The sequence below is a fragment of the Electrophorus electricus genome, chromosome 3, assembly GCF_041902795.1.
Source record: "Electrophorus electricus isolate QZ-2024a chromosome 3, ASM4190279v1, whole genome shotgun sequence".
Classification (NCBI taxonomy): domain Eukaryota; kingdom Metazoa; phylum Chordata; class Actinopteri; order Gymnotiformes; family Gymnotidae; genus Electrophorus; species Electrophorus electricus.
In genome coordinates, this window is record NC_137499.1 from 28,776,991 (window position 1) to 28,796,386 (window position 19,396).

At 42.0% G+C, this 19,396-nt stretch overlaps 2 protein-coding genes across 13 annotated transcripts in view; one reads left to right on the plus strand and one right to left on the minus strand.

The window, feature by feature from the left end:
• Window positions 1–11,500, plus strand: part of gtpbp1 (GTP binding protein 1) — a 17,239-nt gene extending 5,739 nt beyond the window's left edge. Inside the window, exons 11-14 of one of the 4 annotated variants that reach the window (XM_035524720.2) lie at window positions 514–678; window positions 1,034–1,084; window positions 1,874–1,916; window positions 11,099–11,500. In XM_035524720.2, coding sequence (XP_035380613.2) covers window positions 514–678; window positions 1,034–1,084; window positions 1,874–1,916; window positions 11,099–11,190 — 351 coding nt within the window. In that variant the 3' untranslated portion in view covers window positions 11,191–11,500. Of the gene's footprint in view, window positions 1–513; window positions 679–1,033; window positions 1,085–1,873; window positions 1,917–6,205; window positions 6,347–11,098 lie in introns of those variants that run through there. The other 3 variants (XM_081710945.1, XM_081710946.1, XM_027025094.3) reach the window with 3 other exon arrangements.
• Window positions 2,913–18,830, minus strand: sgsm3 (small G protein signaling modulator 3). Of its 9 annotated transcripts, none has more exons than XM_081710941.1 (23): window positions 18,284–18,820; window positions 16,848–16,905; window positions 16,196–16,285; window positions 12,365–12,435; window positions 12,054–12,139; window positions 11,828–11,891; window positions 11,517–11,728; window positions 11,015–11,122; window positions 10,640–10,783; window positions 10,251–10,446; window positions 9,848–9,993; window positions 9,113–9,346; window positions 8,639–8,821; window positions 7,847–8,002; window positions 7,700–7,754; window positions 7,508–7,557; window positions 7,244–7,396; window positions 7,070–7,140; window positions 6,877–6,925; window positions 6,691–6,776; window positions 6,422–6,544; window positions 6,192–6,252; window positions 2,913–5,118 (listed from the first exon to the last, which is right to left on the minus strand). In XM_081710941.1, the coding sequence occupies exons 4-23, from the start codon at window positions 12,369–12,371 to the stop codon at window positions 5,035–5,037; spliced, it is 2,268 nt and encodes a 755-aa protein (XP_081567067.1). In that variant the 5' UTR covers window positions 12,372–12,435; window positions 16,196–16,285; window positions 16,848–16,905; window positions 18,284–18,820; the 3' UTR covers window positions 2,913–5,034. The 9 variants fall into 9 exon arrangements, with proteins under 9 accessions (XP_081567067.1, XP_081567066.1, XP_026880892.1 ...); XM_081710940.1 differs by having other exon boundaries at window positions 16,196–16,305; XM_027025091.3 differs by lacking the exons at window positions 16,196–16,285; window positions 16,848–16,905 and adding an exon at window positions 6,014–6,085 and having other exon boundaries at window positions 18,284–18,830.
• Window positions 18,831–19,396: the final 566 nt, after the last annotated feature.

Sequence of the window (19,396 nt, forward strand, 5' to 3'; positions counted from 1 at the left end):
TTAATACTTTGAGAGTTCAACAAATTATTAAAAAAAAAGCAAGGGCAGAGCATTGAAAAGCACATTTTGCATAAAGGTCTACAGGATAAGTGCCCCACATGTTTGTCCTTAAACAATATATTCATTACTCTCTCTTTTTTGCTTTAATTTTAATTTTTAAAAGTCATTTTCACTTAATACATTTTCATATAATCTTTTTTTTTAATCCCATAAAATATCAATTTCATATTAATTCTTATCCCCAGACCCATATCTTTCATTTTATCCAATACATTTCAAGAACAATAGCATCAATAGCAAAAAGGAAGTGCTTCAAGTTTCTACCTCAAGTGTTTGCCCTACCCTGACATTCAACCTTAGGAAATTGCTTTTTTTTTTTTTTTTTTTTTTTTTTTAACAGTTCTATACTATGCTGATATATTTGAATTTCATTCTATTATATTTTAGTGTTTTCAATATTTTTAAAGCTTTTAATAACTGGAAAGGATCTTTTTTTTTCTTTTTTTTTGGTAGCTTCTTCAGTCAACAAATAATCAGCCATCAAACTCGAAACCCCCCCAAATCAAAATGCAGTCGACAAAAAAAGTTGCACCAAAGAGAGAGGACGGAACAGTCTTATCCACAGACGAGGTACCCAGCCCTGGAACAGCAGCAAGTACAGTCCCAGCCCAGCAACAAGTAGGTCTCAAAAGATGATTAACAATCTTTTTAAAAATTAATCGATTAAAAGGGGGATTTTAAGTGTCCTTGCATGTTGGTAGTGCTCTAATCCTTATTTGACAGCAACTATCTGCCTTTAAGCCATGCTATCCTCTCTTGTTCCTCTTTCTTCATTTTTCAAACTTTATCAAATTCAACTCTTACCAAATTCCTTATCATTTGTTAACCTGCACATCTTATCTACCCAATCCCAAATTCTGTTATCCACCATCCCTCCACGCCTTTCTCTGGGTTATATTGATACTTTCTTCGCCCCTCCTCTATTATTATTATTTTTTATTTATTTATTTACTTATCCTGCTCACTGCCCCAGACAGAGGGGGAGGAAGACCCCCAGACTAAGGAGGGCAGCAAAGAAAACAAGGTAAAGTTAGTCACCATTACAAAATGGCTCACTTTTTCCCAGCATGAGTGAGACGACTATGCTTCTCAGAGTACAAGACCCCAAACCTCACTCTGAAATTTAAGGCACAGTAGTTCTTCAGCTGTGCCTCATCTGAGTAGTCACTAGTTACAATGCATAAATTAATTTGCATCCAGTATTATCACTAAAGTAAAGTGGTAATTATGTATATTTATTGTTTTGGCAGTATCTCTGTCATTAGAAATGGACCAACTCTTTTTCCATCCAAATGAGGTTTAAAAAAAAAAGTGGGCCTTCATTTGGAATACTTTTGATTTTAGAATATGTAAAGCATTCATGTGCCTCAGATAAAGTCCCATAATCAGAATTGATGTACACAGATACCTACCAGGCAAAGCACATGAATGTAACAACATTTAATGACCTATGAAAGCAAGAACAATGAGTGATTTGTTGAGTGATGTCATATCTGGCTGTTAGTTTGAATGACTGACTGACTAATTTTCAGTGAAGTTTAAAAACAGGTAGTGAGTAAATTTCTCTCTCAACCTTTTATTTTACTTTTGGGATCAAGATCAGGGCCTAGTGTGGCTACTGTTACAGTGGTCTGACTGATGCCCTGCATTGCATGCTGCAGTGGGCTATGTGCTACAATCCATCCTGTCCCCATTAATTCCTTTTTCCTGCAACTGCTCAATACTACTACTTCCCCTACTGAAAAAGACTCTAGCTGTTGTATGAATGTTTTTGAGGCTCAGGGTCCATTTGTTTTTGTTTTTCTCTTTTCAGCCAAAGTCTGGAGGCAGACGACGAGGGGGCCAAAGGCATAAAAGTAAATCTCAAACAAACTCCACAGCACCCCCTACAGGTGCAGTAGGGGGCTGCTGAACATACCCCCCCCTTCACTCCCAAGTGTCTTTGTAGCTTACAATACAGCATTCAAGTTTCCATTCAGAAGTGATTATACCATCAGCTGCCCCCAGCAATCTGATGTATTTTTTGCTCTTTATAGAAATGGACCATACCACTGCTTCTTAAACACCACATAGAACCAACATGCAGTGTCTTGAGGAATTTAACTTATTACAAAATGTGTGCGTTCTTAGACGTTTATGCTGTAGTTATTATAGTTATTCAGAATAACAAACAGAAACTGCATGATGGTTCTTTTTTTAAACTGGTTATTACTGCCTCAAAAAGAAGGATAATCATTGAAAATAGTAATGATGAAACATTTGGTATTTTTTCCTCATCATATGTGGCAGTGAGACCACTGTGTCATTCTAATACCATTTTTAAACAACCCAGTTTTAAATTACTTTTTTAAAAGGTCTGCAGTTCTGATGACAGGGAAAGATCGGTCTAAATTATAAATAGATAATACATGTGAATGTCTTAGAATATGCAATGTTAGATAAAGATTGACATTTCTTTGGTAGTTGAGAAATCCTCACCCACCTTCAGAGGACCAAACATGCAATATAGTTGTGCAGTTCAGACATTTCATAGTAAGCAGAACCTCACTAATCCAGAGGCCATTTATTCCCCCCCCCCCTCCCTCCCTCCCATTGTGTTGTCACTATATTTACAAGCCATTTGACAAGGATTCAGAGGGAATATTTCAAATGGACGTGGATGGGGTGGGGGGAGAGAATGAATAAAATCAAGTGATGATGATTTTAGCTTTCAAACTACAAGTCTATTAACATAATATGCTTACCTTATGAAACACCAGTTTTAGAAAAGGCCCACAATATGGATTAAAAATATATATCTTACCCAATAGTGTTTGGCAAAACATTAATATCAGTCATGTACAAGTATGAGATTAGCGCACAGCATTTTATTGCTGTTTTAATCACAACCCTTAAAAAAAAAAAACACACATCACTGTTTACATGTTGGGAAACAGCATACCATCTTCCCAGTTGTGTTACCATATAATAAACTGGTGGCAAATAATTTGTTCTACCCCTGTCTATTGCTGTTTGTCACTTTACCAGTTTTGTTGAGTAAATTAATAAGGGAAAAAATTGGAGTGTTTGTGGGATGAGTCCATTTTTAAACTGAATTCTACAACAGGAAGTGTTCTAAAGGGGTAAAGATTATAAGCAAGAACATTTTTTTTTTTTTTTTTTGGGGGGGGGGGGGAGCAAACCAAATGGGGTTCTTGCAGAGATTTATTTCATGTATGGATCTTTGTCAATGTTCACGTAAAAGAATGCCCTCAAAGCTGTTGATTATGTTGGTCATGCTGTGTTTCTTCCTTTTGAAGTCACACAGTATCTGGAATGTGATTGCCCTAAACCAGGGCGGCCCAGTTTTGGCTCAGAGTCCATTGGGGTGATATTCCTGCTGTTACACACCTGATCCAATACATCTATTCTTTGCCAAATTTAGAAGGCGTGTTAAGAGCAGGAAATGTAGCCACACTGCACTGGACTCTGGTCCTACACTACCACACCCCTGATCTAAACTCCACTCCAGCCCAAGGTCCCAGAAGGCTCCTGTGCTAAAAGGGCTTGGTTCAGAATGGACATTTAAACCCTAGAACAAAACGTGCAATAGAAATGATGTGTGTCAGCATACACCAACAGCAATTAGATGCTGAGCTAGTACCAGCTTCTTTGTTGCCATGTAACTGGTAATCAATAGAATATGATTAAAAACTGATCACAGATCAGCATTCTCAGCATGAGACATATACATCTAACCCCATAGACCACTACTCCATAACCCTAGCTGTACAGCAAAGCCCACCTATAATCTGGCCCACTGTGATACATAACCCAGCAGTTAAGTACTCATCTATAATTTGCATTTTTAAACTAAACATATGTCTTTGCCGGTTTATCTGAAAGAAAGATCACATTTGCAAAAACTAAGCTGCTTCGTGATAAATCATTAAGCTCTTTTGGCTCCCTAGACTCCCTAACTCATGCAAGTTGAGTTACAAAAATAGCTGCACTCCCACTATGAAAAGGTCTGCTCATTAGCCCAGGAGCCTTAAGAACTCTGTAATACAGCAAATGTAGTTTCTACTCAAGATCCACTACCTGCCCCATTTTACTTTGCAGCTTTATTATAAGTAGTGTTGGGGTATGCCATATTAATGCACCTACACTTCAGCAGAAGTTAGAAAGGATAGCCGACAAACTATTTCCAAAGGTAATTCCATTTAGAATTTAAAGCTGCTGTTCAACAATACACCGACACCCTTACAGAATTCTTGAAATTGTTAAACAAAAAGGTCTAGTAATAGTGAAATGACTACTGCATCAAATACATGCATTTCCCCTTGTTCAGTGAATGTTATATTCAGTGCTCATAGGGAAAAACAAAAATCTAACAACGTAGTGATGTGCAAAACCAAGTCAAGTAGTAGCAAACTAGCTTTGTCTCATATGACCACTGGTAGGGTGGTCACCTCACACAGAGCTCTTCAGAACATGAATAGTGTGATAGCTTTACAAACAATGAACAATGTGCGAGGGAGGAAGGTGTAGATTCACAGAAGTGTAGAAATCAAATTCGTTCATTGCTCCAAGAATGCCCTTCATAGTCTTATTTCGGACAACTCCACACAATGTAGAGTCCAAAAAGGCAGACCAGAAAGGAGACCAGCAGTTTGGAGCTCATTTCAGATTCAGAGAAAATGCTTGCTGAGGAAAAGATTTTGAAGAAGTGCATATTGCATGCTCTCAAAGTGTTGACTCAGTGAGTCGCTTTTTTTTTTTTTTTTTCGTGTGCAAGTACACAAAATTGGCCATTGGTGACATTGGTGTCTATACACTCAAAACACGCACGACTTCAAACTTATGTAAAGCAATTAACAAAATCGGCAGCTATCACTTTTAACAGCAAGTCCTCCATCTTTTTCTGCTGTGGCGAGAATGAATGAGTGTGAGCGTATCTGATGTGCATCATAGGCTCTGGGTTTGAGCTGTAGTCTAGCCATCGATGTCCCAGCTGAAGAGATGATGTTTCACCAGCATGTCCTGAACGCCCTCTTTCAGAGGCTTTTGTTCCTTTTCCTAGAGAGAGAGAGAGAGAGAGAGAGAGAGAGAGAGAGAGAGAGAGAGAGACACCAAATGCCGTTCGTGGCGGTTTAAATGTGAGCATTTGCTGTAATGCATTTGTACCATATTCGGTCCAGTTATGACATCTAAATGTTTTCCTGCTTCAGTCAAGCAATATACAACAGCGTTCCAATCATCATCAGTACGGTGAGACCGGCCATCATTCAACCCGTGCGCAAGCTAAGCAAGCCTGATTGGTTGAACTAGAGATGGTAACCATGGCAAGTTTTCTTGGCTAAAGGTCACATTAGCTTCAGCTAATGAGGCCATTGTTGCCTTGACCTTTAAGACAGCACTTTCAAGCCTGCCCTGAGGACTAGGAGAGCACTTCAGAATCAACAGTCTACAGGCAATACTCCTACAACTGCAAACTTTTCCTGTGGCAACACTGCATGGAAGCGGTAGAACTGTACTGATCTCTGCTCCAGGACTTTGAGCTCATTCCACAAGCTCCCCTTTGCAAGCAATGAAAGTGTGGAAGGCGTCGATGAGAAGTATTATAGAAAAGTAGCGGCATGCTGAGAGAGATCAATTCGTTAAGCATTGAAAGGCATGTTATTTGAGCAGCCCTGCTTGTGTGCTTGAGAATGCTGAAAAACAGCATGGCTGTGTGAGCTGAGACGTGGGTGAAGGGTTGTGTTTGCTTTTCATGGATAAGTGCCACTTTGAACAAAGGAAAACCGACCACTTTTTACAGGGACTGCAGTTTTCAGGGGTGGATAACTGGTTAGTCAAACTACAATGCAAACAGACGTAGCCAATAGGGAAGGAGGGACACCCCCGAGGCCAGAGCCACTACCACCACAGTTTCTATGGCAGCAACTTACTAATCTAACTAGTTGCCAGTTACCTAGAGGTCCCAACTAAAGAGGTGATGTTGCACCAAGACATCTACCACTTCTGATTTCAGAATGGGTGACATCTAGAACAGCAGACATAAATGTACATTAACATGCGTGTGGTCTGATTGCATATGAAGGACTGAAAATTTGTGTAAAATGCTGGTGTAAGTAAACAGCATAACTTGCCTCTTTTTTGGCAGGCAATTCACAGTCTTGGGAGAGACTGAAGGCAAACTTGGAGAGGACTCTGAAACAGCATCAAGACGCATGAAAGACAATGGTTTTTATATATATTATATATAATAAATAAATACATAAATAAACAAACAGCTCACTTTCAACAGACATGAAAGAAAAGGTGACTGAAATATAGAATTACTCAGCTCTACAGATGAAAATATTACTGCTGTTTGTACCTGAGCTCACACTTGATCTGCACCCAGCCAGGACTGCGCAGGAAGGACCATGGCTGATACCACTTTTCCACTGTGTTTACACTAGAGCAGAGAACCTCCAGCCACAGGTGCAGGACCTGCTCACTGCCACACACCAATACACATGCACAACCCATGAGAAAAAGGAATGGACATGTGAGTTCATCATAAACTGAAGATTCTGATACTGACCGCAGCTTTGCATGCAACATCCATGAGCACTAGGTATGCAAAGCCAGGGACAGACTTACTTCAATCCAACGCAGATGAGGGAGCGGAACTTGACATCCATCTGAGCGTGTGCAGAGTCGTGGCTCATATTGACAGACTGCACAGCCTGATGGGACAGAGAGGGAGGGAGAAACAGTTGGCTAAGCAGAGCAGGAGTTACCTAGTGAGAAAGCACTCAGGAACATTAGAGATAATCTCTGACTCACTCTGTACAACAGCTCCTCAGGAGTGAGCACCTTTCCATCTTCATCCAACCTAGAGAGAGACCTTGAGCTCAATATTTATACACATAAGCATGATATTCTAATGGAATAGGCCCATGCTGCAAGTGCCCTCAACACCCTTGCTTTTGGAAAAACTGGACTCTGCTCCAGTGGCTTGTTGCTCAACACATCTCACCTGTAGGTCTTGCACAACACCAGTCTGGAGTAGACAGAGTTAAAGTCCCTCTCAACCTCTCTGCTTGCAGCCTACAAACAAGCAGCACATCTCCCTACAGTCAACCATTTATGGCAAACGAGCTGTCCAATATGCAAAAGATACACCAGTACAGCAGTAGAAAAAGATAGATACCTCCTCGATGAAGAGCCAGGGGTGACAGGGTCCTCCAAGTATGGAAGGCTTCTTCAGGCCATGCTGGAAAATGGCCTTCAACGCTGGACACAGTGTTCCCCGCACTAAATCTGTGATCGCCTCTGTTACAGAGTCATCTCCTGCCAGTGAATACTATTGTGTGCATATGCATGCACACACAGACACAGATGAATCGTTGTATCCAGCACTTTTATTTATATCAGCCATGTGTGGTACTGCATTTCAGACCAAGTCTTCACCAACCTCTTTACTCCGTTCATCCAGGATTTCAACAAACTTGGCTGGAAACCAACCTGTGCAAAGGAGTTGAGGAACAGCAGGTTATGCAGGATTGCCGCCGCCACTGCCACCCCCCCCCCCCCCCACCCACACACACACACACACACACACACACACAAATGGAAGGCTGTTCAGAGCACACTCGGCAACTCTTACCCCTGAGCCCGTTGAGTTCCCCCACCCAGCAGTGCTCATCCTTCTGTGAGATGATCTGAAAGGCAACCCAGTGACAGGGAGTGTGGGAATAGGCTCAGCCATGGAGGATAGGAGAAAGTCTGCTGCTTGTGGAAGACAGGCACTTACCGTGATGATATCGTTTTTTCGGAAGCCAAGTTCATCATCGTCATGCCGCTCAAAATCCAGCAGGGCCTTGGCCCGTCTCCTACGATTTCGAGACACCACGAGAAAGTTCTCGTGGTCCCGCTGATGGCTTTCCATAGAGTAGTCTGGAGTTAAGTCCTGAGATTTTATATATTATTTTTTAAGAACACGGAAGAAAGTAAGAGAAACCAGCATCAGCAAAATTACAAAACTTCCTATGGCTGGATGACTGACATTAATAGTGTGACTGTGGGTGCAGCGCTGGCGACTGTTCAGCAGTCAAGAACATTAGAAAACCTACACCTCCACTTTTAGCACTGCCTCAATAACTCCATCTAATGAAAGACTGAAACACAATGTCACACCAATTTAACTTGCACAAAGTGTCACTCTGATTTGAGCTGGACAAACTGAAAGTACAGTTAAGGCAGTGTGTACATGTGGGATGGCCCAAACAGTACAGGGAGTGGGTGAATTTGGAAGCTTTTCTCCATACAAGATTTAGGATTTGGTGACTCAGGGATTCAGTGACTCAATTCCACCAGCTCTTGCCGATGACTCACAGCTGCGCAGCGGCTGGAGGCTGAGTGCCGGGGCTGGTGGAATACAAAGCAGGTAGGGATACACTGATTCATGCCTGACTCACATGTTGCCACCCTAAAGAGGAGTGAAGGCACACCCGCACCCCTCTTGACTGTACTGACCAGATATGCCAAGGTAAGCAGCCTGGTGATGTTGTGAATGGGCAGAGCCGAAGCAATGTGCGGGACTGACCGTTGAGGAGTGGCGGGGGTCCAGGCAGTGGAAGTGCTCAGCCGTGCGGCAGATGGCCTCGCGCAGCGCTGCCACCAGCTCCGTCTGCTTGATGTTCTTTGCCTTGAGTGCCTCGGCCTCGTCTTCTCCAAACAGCAGCGAGCTCAGCGTGGACTTCCTGCGTAGACTCTGCCTGCGTGCCACCTGTGCGGCGACACCAATCGTCCGTCAGTGGCAACATTCCAGCCAATCAGCTCAGTGCAGCCACAGGAAATAAAAACAAAATTTTGAAGCTGGTACTGGTGATGGTACTGGATGTGCTCATACTGATGTAGAATGGGTTGCAATATAGATTGTATTTCTGTGGTAGCCAATAGTGAGTAGAGAGGAGAGCCCCCCACTTATTTGGGCTTACAGGCAGACCACCTCGTTGTGTGTCTGCTAAGACAGAGGCTAGTTCCCCCTTTGCCTACGCCGGAGTTGGGGCTTTCTTGCCTTATTGAGGTTCGCGTTGAGTGAATGGGAGTTGTTGGTATTCAGCTGTGCCTGTTCAGCCAGAATATAGGCCAGGTGCTTGTGGCGTTGGGCGTCCAGGGTGTCCTGGGAGAGTGAGCCTGCCAGCCTCACAGCCTCCCCCAGCACCACCGCTCCATCCTGCAGCTGGCTAGGCAGGTCCGACAGCGTGTTGAAGATGGATGCAGAGTTCTCTGATGACACCAGCTCTTCCTCCTGTACGGTCAAGGAGAAAGTGAGAAGGCATAACTCTGCTAATTAAGCATGTAGCAAAATGTTCACAGGCTCACAAAAAGGCTTTTCCGCCCCAAGTGCTGTGAAAGGGCTGGGCTGGGTGCCCCCCCCTCAAAGAAACTGAGATGACAGGCTTGTATCTATGTCTTAAAGTAGATCATTTCTACCAAACACTCCTTTGCTTTATTAAACTTCCATGTGACATTCAGAAACATGACTCGCTGCATTTTAAAGTGGGTCATACTGTCAGTCAGTCTGGGACAAAGAGTATAGTAAAACCAAAGCTGTGAAACCCCACCGAACCGCAAGACAGACACACTAATAATAATAATAATAATATTATTATTATTATTATTATTATTATTATTATTAATTTAAAAAAAAAACAAAAAAAACTATTTCTCCATTAACTAAACTGAAACGAGTTACCACAAGGACTTCAAGCACAATGGCAGGGTTTTAATCTAGAGTGTTAAGAGTCACCTTGATCTTGAGCATGCCCAGTGTGACCTGGAAAAGAACGATGGAACCTTCGTAGAAGAGCAGGTCCCATATGCGCAGCAAGATGCGGATATCCACCACACTGGCGAAGGAGGTGAGGAACCAGTGCAGGGTGATCAGGGACAGCTCTAAAGAGATGCAGAACACCACGACAAAGGGGTCACATGTACCTTGAACACCCATTTTCCCATCATAGCCAACTTGCCATCCACCTTCTCAATGTCTAGAATCAAGTTCGTCTGGTCACACTGTATGTCCTTATGAATTTTCAATCATGCTACAACACAGCAGCACTAAGCTAAGACTATTTCAAGCTGGTCCACTAGCTGTGTGTGTGTGTGTGTGAGAGAGAGTGAGTGAGTGAGAGAGAGAAAGAGAGACACACCTATGTCGTGCTCCTGCAGCAGGCGGTCCAGACGAGGTAGGTACTGCACGATGAGCTGGCGGAGCACGCGCTGGTCTGTCTGCACCCCGAGCAGGGTGGAGGAGAAGTAGGAAGGAGGCAGGAGGTCCTCGATCAGAGCACACATCATCCACAGGGTATCCTCTTCTTCCAGGAATAGGAGCAAGCACGACACCACCTGTACCAGAAAAGAGCAGAGGCTAGAGTGGGGCTGGAAAGGTAGCGGTTAAAGAGGGCAAAGAGGCCACTAATTAGCGAATGCCACAGGACAAGACATTATGAAATTATGGGTGGCAGAGGACGAATGATGTACCTTCCACTTGTCATTTCCTAATGAATAGTCACTCGAGAGAAAAAGAGAAAGCTCTCACCATGCCAGTGCCCTGACAATAGCCGATGTCTGGATAGAGCCAGGCCAGCCCTCTTAGGACCCGCCGGAGCCTAGGCACACCGACACTAGTCACGGTACTGAAGCACGCGTTAGTGGGCATGGTCCGCAAAAGGTCCTTCTCTATCTGAATGGTGAAAGGAGAGCTCGTGAGTTGCATACAGGAGGTAAAAGGAATTAGAAGGCATCAGGATGTTTTTTAGGGATTTAAATCCAAGAATGCAATATGCTCAGACTGGATGTTTTTAACATGCTGTGAGTGTGCTCATTATCCATATTTGCTAAGGTATTATCAGAGGTGTGTGTGTGCGCTTGTGTGTGTGTGTGTGTGTGTGCACATGTAAAAGATAAACAGTACCTGTTTGGCTGCTGTGGTGTCATCATTTGAACTATTCTTGATAATCTCTCTGTAAGAAATCTCTGAAGTTCTTTTCTTTTGCAGGGCCCCTGACAATCGCATCCACAGCTAACAGATGCAGTCAAAGAAGAAAACAAACAAATAGATCATTACACAAAGGCAGCCATGGACATTAGACAGTGCTCTGGTGTATTCTGTTTAGAAGCTCTAAAAATAGCCAGCTCAGCAAAAACAGCACACAAACTGGATGACTAAGCCACAGGGTTTCGCTGCAATCCATCATGCAAGAAAGTGGTTACTACTTAGAAATTCCTGCATACAACGTGTGACAGCCCGATGGCACAGCATACCCATAAACATGCCTCAGTCCCTCTCAGATCAATCCCATGTCCCACCAAAGCCAGTTGCTATACTAAAAGAGCCAGCTTAAATCAGAAGTGGAATGAAGGCTAAATAAACTGAGCAGATGCAGAGACTCCCACGCAGCACCAGTAGCACAGACCTGCGGTCTCATGCTGTGTGGTATGCCGCCCAGCACGAGCGAGCGGAGCCGATCAGATCGGGGCAGGCTCGGCGAGATCAGGTCCCAGGTGAGGTCTCCCACCATGTGGTTGTGTGTGAATTCCAGGTGGGCCTGCCAGCGAAGTCTCTGCTGGGGGTCCTCCCTCTGGGGGGTGCCTTCCCCCTGAAGCCAATCCCGCGACTCCACCCCGTCTGATGTGAATGGTACACAGGCAGGAAAAATGCTGTTGAGCTGCCATAGGCTGGAAGTTGGGGGCATGCGTTCCAGCTCATGACTTTCTAGATGCCTACCTTCACTGTCAATACGGAACCCGAACTCATCATACTGAGGCTCTGTTTCCATGCTCAGATCTTTCTGTGAAAGGTCACCAAAAAAACTAAAATTAACACACTACTACAATGTTTACTTTAGTGGACCCCACAGAAGCAGCATCAAATCTTGTGAGTGAGTGCATCATGAAATACAGGACCTGTGCCAGAACAAGAAGAAAACAAAACAAAATACTGAGTGAAATACCCGATAGTATTGGGCCAGGATATCTTGAGGCCACATACTGGGTGTGAGAGCTGAGAAAGGGCCCCCAGGTGCCGGAGTGTAGCTACCTGCAAAACGGAAGCAGATAAATGGCAGAGGTGTGAGAAGAATAACTTGCAAATAAACAATATGAAAACGTAAACATGGTGAGGTGCAGTTCAATAACAAAAGTTAATGAAGGAAAAAAAACAAAAACAAAAAAAACCAAACAAACTTACTGAGCAGAACAGCCAGACTAGCACAGTCTTTTTTTCCCTCAGTGAAAATTAAGAAAAGAAATCAGGGCCCATTACCTGACATGCTGGAGATATCTGCAGAGTATCAACAGTTGGACAACAGAGCCAGACTGAGGGCTTCACCAGCACTGCACAGAAGATAAACAACCAAAATGTCAACGGAAGCTCTATTGATGCACATTATGGACAAAACATTCTTACTCAGCGTTTTAAATAGATTAATCAATACACTACAATCAATATGCTACAGTTCTCCCTGGCCATTACTTAGTTTATTAAATGCCTTAAATAAAAAGAAAGCAGCACCAGAGCTTAAAACAGAACATAAAAGCTCAAGTCCTGTCCCCATTCACCTCATGCAAGCTGCAGCACATAGCCTGAAGGATGAGGGGAAACTGGTATAATGCCTTGCAATCATGCCATAATCAAATCTGCTGCTACAGCCTTCCAACATTAGAGACACCCTCATATTTAAAGCAGCGTTCCCAAAATGAACTCATGACAAAGCAGACAGGGATAAAAAGGGAATGAGGAGGACACAATGACCCTCCTTTATAAAAGAGAGGAAAAGTGAGGCAGAGGAGGTGAGAAAGGAAAAAAATAAAAAATAAAAAAAAGACCCCAAAAGTAATCTTAAGCATGGAATCATTGTTCCTCTCTTAAATGCCTGCAGGCATAGTTAGGCTCCCCCCAATTCTGTAACAATTTGCACATGCACACAAAGCATTGAGAAATGAAAGCCAAAGAGAGAAGGAAGGATTTAAGGGGATTTAAACATCAAGCTTCTCAGCTCAATTTCCTCCTTCCAGTTCTCACAAATTCTGTTTAATTTGATCTTTCGTAGGTTAGTGCATGGATGCTTGTGCGTAGTTGAGTATCATGACAGTTGTTATGCTGCAATATGGTGTAACATATATGCTCCATATCTTGACTCAGGAATGTTGTGAACAAGGGACCAGACCAGCAGGAGGCCAGCAGGATGCATGGCCATGATCGATACAAACCTACTGAGCCATGCAACCACAACTGAGAGGCTGTTAAGGGAGAATTCAGTAAAGGTCAGGCAGTAATATCGTGCATCATAGACCAGGTTGTGTCTCGAAGTTACACATTTGGCTGTTCTGAGAGATGCAAAACTGTTTTGTCAACTATGGAAAACTAAAGATCAACACATCTCAGACTCTATGGTGTGTATGGTTGTTTATAGTATGGCTGTGATGTACAAGCTCACTTTTAAACTAACCATATACAAAACGTCTTGGCCTCCCTGGTGACTAAGGTAACACCCAGCCCCACTGACACTTAATGCAGTGCCACTACACCAACACCATACACTGCATCGATCACATTTACTCAATGCACTGCCCCCACACAACCAATCACTTCCAAACCTGTAAAATCCACACTGACCTCCGCAGTGACTGAGGTCTTACCAAGCCCCACTGGCTGTCAATGCATGCTCAGTGCCACTGGTTCCATAAGGATCTACCACTCTAGACATGACAATGACAACAACAATCCACTAGCCTGCCCAGTCTTCCACATACCCAATACACTGAACACCTCAGCCCTTCAATCTTTATAATAATTTCCCCAACCAGCTATGGTCTCCTCACCCACAGCCATTGACTAGCCCTTTCAGTTACTTCATATAACTCCTTATCTTAAACCTAAAATCTTAGCTTACAGCCTCTAAAACCAAATTCCATAATCAAGGGGCTGGCAGACTTGGATACAAAACCCTTAGGATCCTCCTCTACTAGCCTTATATACACCTGCCATCCACATTCTCTCATTTAATTTATTCCACCATGTCTGTGTATTTCAGCTTCTTCCTTTCAAATGCTTCATCCACTGCATTCTCAAATTGAATTGTTAACTCTATAAAATTAACTCAAAGTAAGCTGATAGTTTAACACCATATCTGGACTCAGTGTAGTTAAAATAATGCCTAAATCCACTACTAATTTCCAGTCTCGCATTTCAACCCATCTATCGATATTTATAGCCTGTGTTTGGGCTCCAGCACATATGCCCCTTGTACAAAAAACAATTCACTCTATTCATAATCATTCCTGAGCGAAGAGTTAACCTGTATGTGGTTATTCTTGACTAAACATACCAATAAGCTATAACTCCATGTATATCACCCTGGAAACAAATGAATGTTACATGCAGATGAAATATGTTTCAGTGTCCCAATTTTTGCATATAATTTACACCTAGAATCTTCATCTACCCACTGTCCAAGGTTTTGTAGAGTTAGAAGGATTTCTTAAGTGACTCCAAGCAAAAATGTTACACGACTCACATCCATTGCCCACAATATGATTCTCCGCTTCTCCAAATTTTCCAAAGAAGCCATTTAAATTCTTCAACTAAACTTGTCAGTTGTAGCTCCAGCACCCCTCTCCCATACCGTGCCGCACTAATTAAACAGAATACCACCCATAGCCATTTCCTTATAGCCTTATTCATAATCCTCTCCAATCTGTCCATTTCGGTGATCACATCCTCATGTAAGTGGCCATCTGATACAGACAGAAAACCAAACTGGAAGGTATCAGTTTCGATTTACCTGGTAAAAACAACTTCTCAATACTATATTAACAGTCTTCACCATTTCCTTCTTCAGCTCCACAACCTGTTCTTTATTGTTAAATGTCGCAATATACCATATACCTAAACTCCTAACTGGTTTCTCTGAAGGTATCAGTTCTCCTTCCTTCAAAACTTGTGCAGGAAAAGGTTTTCCTTTCACAGTTGAGACACTTCTAGACGCAACAGGTTTCAACTTATTTGAACAGCTTCAAAATAAGCCTTAACTTGCCTAGTCATTCTATCTGGTGCCTGGAAGAACCCAAATGCCTTCTGTAAAAGAGATTATGCAGCACCGAGCCAGATGTATGGAAAACCACATGTAGGTCCCAACCCGTTTTCTTGAAATAACATCTGTTCTGGACTGCAATGCCAAAAAATGTAGGATTCCAATCATATTGCACAGCAAAAACCACAAAGTGAAACATCAAATAAAATCAGGCTCTAGCAATTTCCACCCAATTAGTCCAATTGAAAGACATTTGCGAATCATATGTGGATCCACACAGTCAGAATTGCCTAATCAGATTCCCTTTATCCAGCTGGACTCTGTTGAGCCTCATTAGTTTCACAACTAATAGTAAGAATGGAACAGCAGTGTGTTAGGGGTATGCGCCATTGCTAACAAATACTTACCAACAATGATACCACCATGCCAGGGACAATAACAACCATTTCTGTTGTCATGTTTTGGTTACTGTGGTGACAAGACCATTCCCTAAAGCTACCATTCCTTAAAGAGCCTGTTAAAATGAGAAATTTTGATGGACCTTACCTTAGGACAGAGCTACAGACTCATGAGGCTAGATAAAATTTCACATTTCAGTTTGGGACAAAGGGACATAACATCCATGTTATATGAATATAACATGTTAGTCTTAGAGTATAGAAACATGATCTAATAGCAAATAACCAATTCTTATTCTAAATATGAAACTGATAATGAACCAAAATATTGAGTATTGAAATCTCCTAGTCTAAAGAGCAATAAACTTAATATAAGACCACCCATTATTGAATCCAGATGCAATTCGTGATTAACTAGATAACACATTCAACTATTAAATATCAGTGGAGCGCCAAATCCACCCTGAGGATGAGAGAGACCCGATGAAGCAGCCATTATGCACTTGCGCTGTGCATGACTCATGTTGATTACATGAGCATAAAAAGGAAGGAAGGAAGGAAAGAAGATCTACCCTCTGATTTTAGCTCAATGACAAAAGGGGAGAGAGGAGAGGTGCCTACAAATTTTTTCAGAGAGCCTTATTTGCTATGAACAGGTCACACCTGCAAATGCAACTTATGCAGAGTCTTGGCTGCTCCCTCCAGGATCTGTTGGTCTGCCCTGTTCTCCTTGATGGCAAGGGTGTGTCCACCCTGGACAAACAGAGCCCAGCCTTACAGCCACACCATAAGATATCAATTAAGCACCACTGTGTAAGCACTCCCAACTCATATGGATACAGATAGTTCAGTTAAGCACACCTATCCAGAAGTCAGTGTTTTCAGAGAAATGGCAGAATGCATTTTGGTTAATGGTGAGCAATTCCACACTTTTTCAGGTTCATCAAAACACACTTGAAACTTTTGATGTTAAATGAGATTTCCCGTGGATCTCTTTGCATTTAAGGCTGCAAAAGAGGCATATCAGAATAGTGCAAAAATGGTTTACCACAGGCCAATATTAAGCAGCAGTCTACTCAGTACCTAAAGATTCTTCTAGTACTCTACCTACATAGAATAAGAGTCACACTGATGACTTCCTAATTATGTTTATGAAACTTCTGGAAGCATCAGTATCTCGAGTCAGCTTCCATATTTTAGAATGACCAAGGTCAGCTCCAATTAAATGAAATGCTGTGATATGAGCTGAAGGAGGCTGCTAATGCAAGACTGCATAAATACAAATCAATTTTGCATAGAGAATGAGCCAAAATACCTCCTCGTAGCTACCTAGACCAGGTCAAGCAGCTACTGAAAGCATTTGGTTGAGGTTTCTGCCAAAGAGAATAATAAACAGTTTAAAACAGTTGGTTCACATGCTTTTCCCATTAATGACAAAGATACCGACTTAGATAAATGACATTAATATAGACATAACGATTCAAAACACACAAATCCAGATCATTCCATTGGGAGTTCTCTCTCAACTTTAGGCATAATCCTTGAGAAACATTTGTTAGTTAAAATGCATGAGAGATGATGGGTAAACAAACAGTCATGAAATGAAATTGTACAGACCACGCACATACAGACTGTAGGAAAAGCATTTCAATTTGGCTAGCAGTCCTCATAATTGCCTTGAAACCCTGATGTGTATCCTCCTTGACGGCAACATATTTTTTTATGTTAGTTAGTTATTTGTGGGTGTTTTACAGGTTTACCAGGCACAGATCATCTGAGATTACATGAGAGCAATGTTTTCACAATGGAAAAACCTTTCCATTCCATAAAAGTGAGCATTATTCGGCAATATCCTTCATGACATTCAGCAAGCCATTCAGGTGAGTAATGAGATGATGTGTAACAAATCAGACCATAACTAATGGGCATGAATTAGCTGAATTCCAGGGGCTACTGCATAGCCTGTTGCAACTAGGACGCACTGCTTTGTATCATTCCTTTAAAGCATTCATAGAGTTATGCAAATTGGAAGTCATTCAGTGTTTTCAGGTTATCCACTTAACTTCCCATTCAGTAACCTGCACTCCTTAACGCACGGAAAATATGCGGATTAACGAATACAAAATGTCAGTGACTCATAGATGCGTTGACCTCATGTAAACCTAACTGGTGTTAACTAGTTACCGCTAGCTTTGACAGATTTATGAGTTTTATTACTGTCAGTTACATATAGCCTGGGTTAGGTAAGTTAGGCTGGATGCTTCCAAACAAACAATATAGAATGGCTAACAAGCTACATCGGCAGCATCGTTTACTGTCCGGGAAAACAATTGCAAAACATTGGATAAACTAGGATAAGACGTAATTTGCTATTTAACGTTTGGTCGCTGGTTTGCTCACAAAGTTACCTAGCATGGATAGTATACCACCCTAGCTAGCTAACTAGCTATGTTATATTGATTGCAAAACCAAGTCCTTGGTTGCGGTAAAGAAAATATGACTGTTAGCAAAGCAATAAAGAGTTAGGTTAGCTTTAACAGACAAAATGAAAAAGGGAGAGATAAAAACTTGCTATTTCCATTTTCAGTTTTCTAAACAGCTTTTCTAGGATCACTTGCCAAGACATCTACCACATATCTGTTCAGATAACTAGCCAGCACCTAAGCAAGCTAACCTAGGTTAACCTATTAGCTAATGATGTAGCTTAGCTAGCTAGCTAGCTAGCTGGCGTTAAGGGCTCAAACGCCTTACCTTTTAAACCATGTTCCAGCTCCGTCACAGTCAGCTCTACTGTAGCGTACAGTTAGACCTTAGCTTTGGGTATACGTGTTTGCTGGTGATGCTGAGCGGATTAGTTAGTTAGCCTACACCTCTATGAATGACTGTTTTGCGTCATGCACCTGTTCGTCTCTTGTATCAGAGATTTTTATCCCTCCGCTCGCAAAAGCAGTTCTGTGGCAACAAGCAGTAGCCCGCATAAAGATGGAGACAATACTTCGTTATATACCAGTCTACGTCACTTAACTCTAGTCCTACATGTGCGTAGATCGGCGTCTGATTAAAAACATGAAAACTAACACCTACAAAATTCCATATGGGAGACCCTGAAATCATATCATATCCTTCCGCTTTATTACAAAAAAACCCCCCACTTCTGACGTAGCGTCTTTTCCTTTGATGATACATTAATTCATAGAACGGTTTACCTTCTTGCATGATAGCGTGCATTATCCAAATCATGTGTTTTTTTTCTCTCCTGTTTATTATTAACAATGAGTGAATCATGGGCAATTCAAACATTTCAAAACAGACATACACATAAAGTGAAGTTAAAATAGTTTTAGTAGTTCAATGGCAGACATTTTCCACTCTCTTGCCACCCTAAAGGAACTTGCTCGAACACGATTATGAGTTCTGATGTCAATAAGTTTCAAGCTTTCAAGCTCCGAACGTATTAGTGGATTGAAAGTGTACACAAAAGGGGTAGTGGGGAGGGGGTTCTTCAACCAGTTACAGATGTGCAGCCAAAAAAAACCTCGAGGTGCAATAAAGCGTTGCACTTTTTACTGACAAATTGTTTAGAAGTGTAGTCATAGCAATTCGCATTACTCTTAATCATTTAGAAAGTAAGGTCGAGAGGGTAAAGTATGTCTAAAGTTATCTCTAATTAAAAATGTATCCAAAGGTACTAAGATAGTAAGACGCAGCAAATATCTGTAACCTTCTGTCTAGTTTGCAAGGTCCATAATATGTTAAACAATTTAGTATAATAAGAAATTTCTTCTTGCTCCTTCTTGCTGAAGAAGGTGGTCTTCTTTATCACTGCGAGTTAACTTTCAGTGTATATGTCACCCATGTAAATTT

Bases quoted from the DNA above. Each gene is read 5' to 3' on its own strand.
- sgsm3 (XM_027025088.3), bottom strand. The intron at 8,003-8,638 runs GTCAGTCCCGCA...ATAAAATCTCAG, and splicing joins ACCCCCGCCACTCCTCAACG to GACTTAACTCCAGACTACTC. The intron at 6,545-6,690 runs GTAAGTCTGTCC...GGTGTGTGGCAG, and splicing joins CTCATCTGCGTTGGATTGAA to TGAGCAGGTCCTGCACCTGT.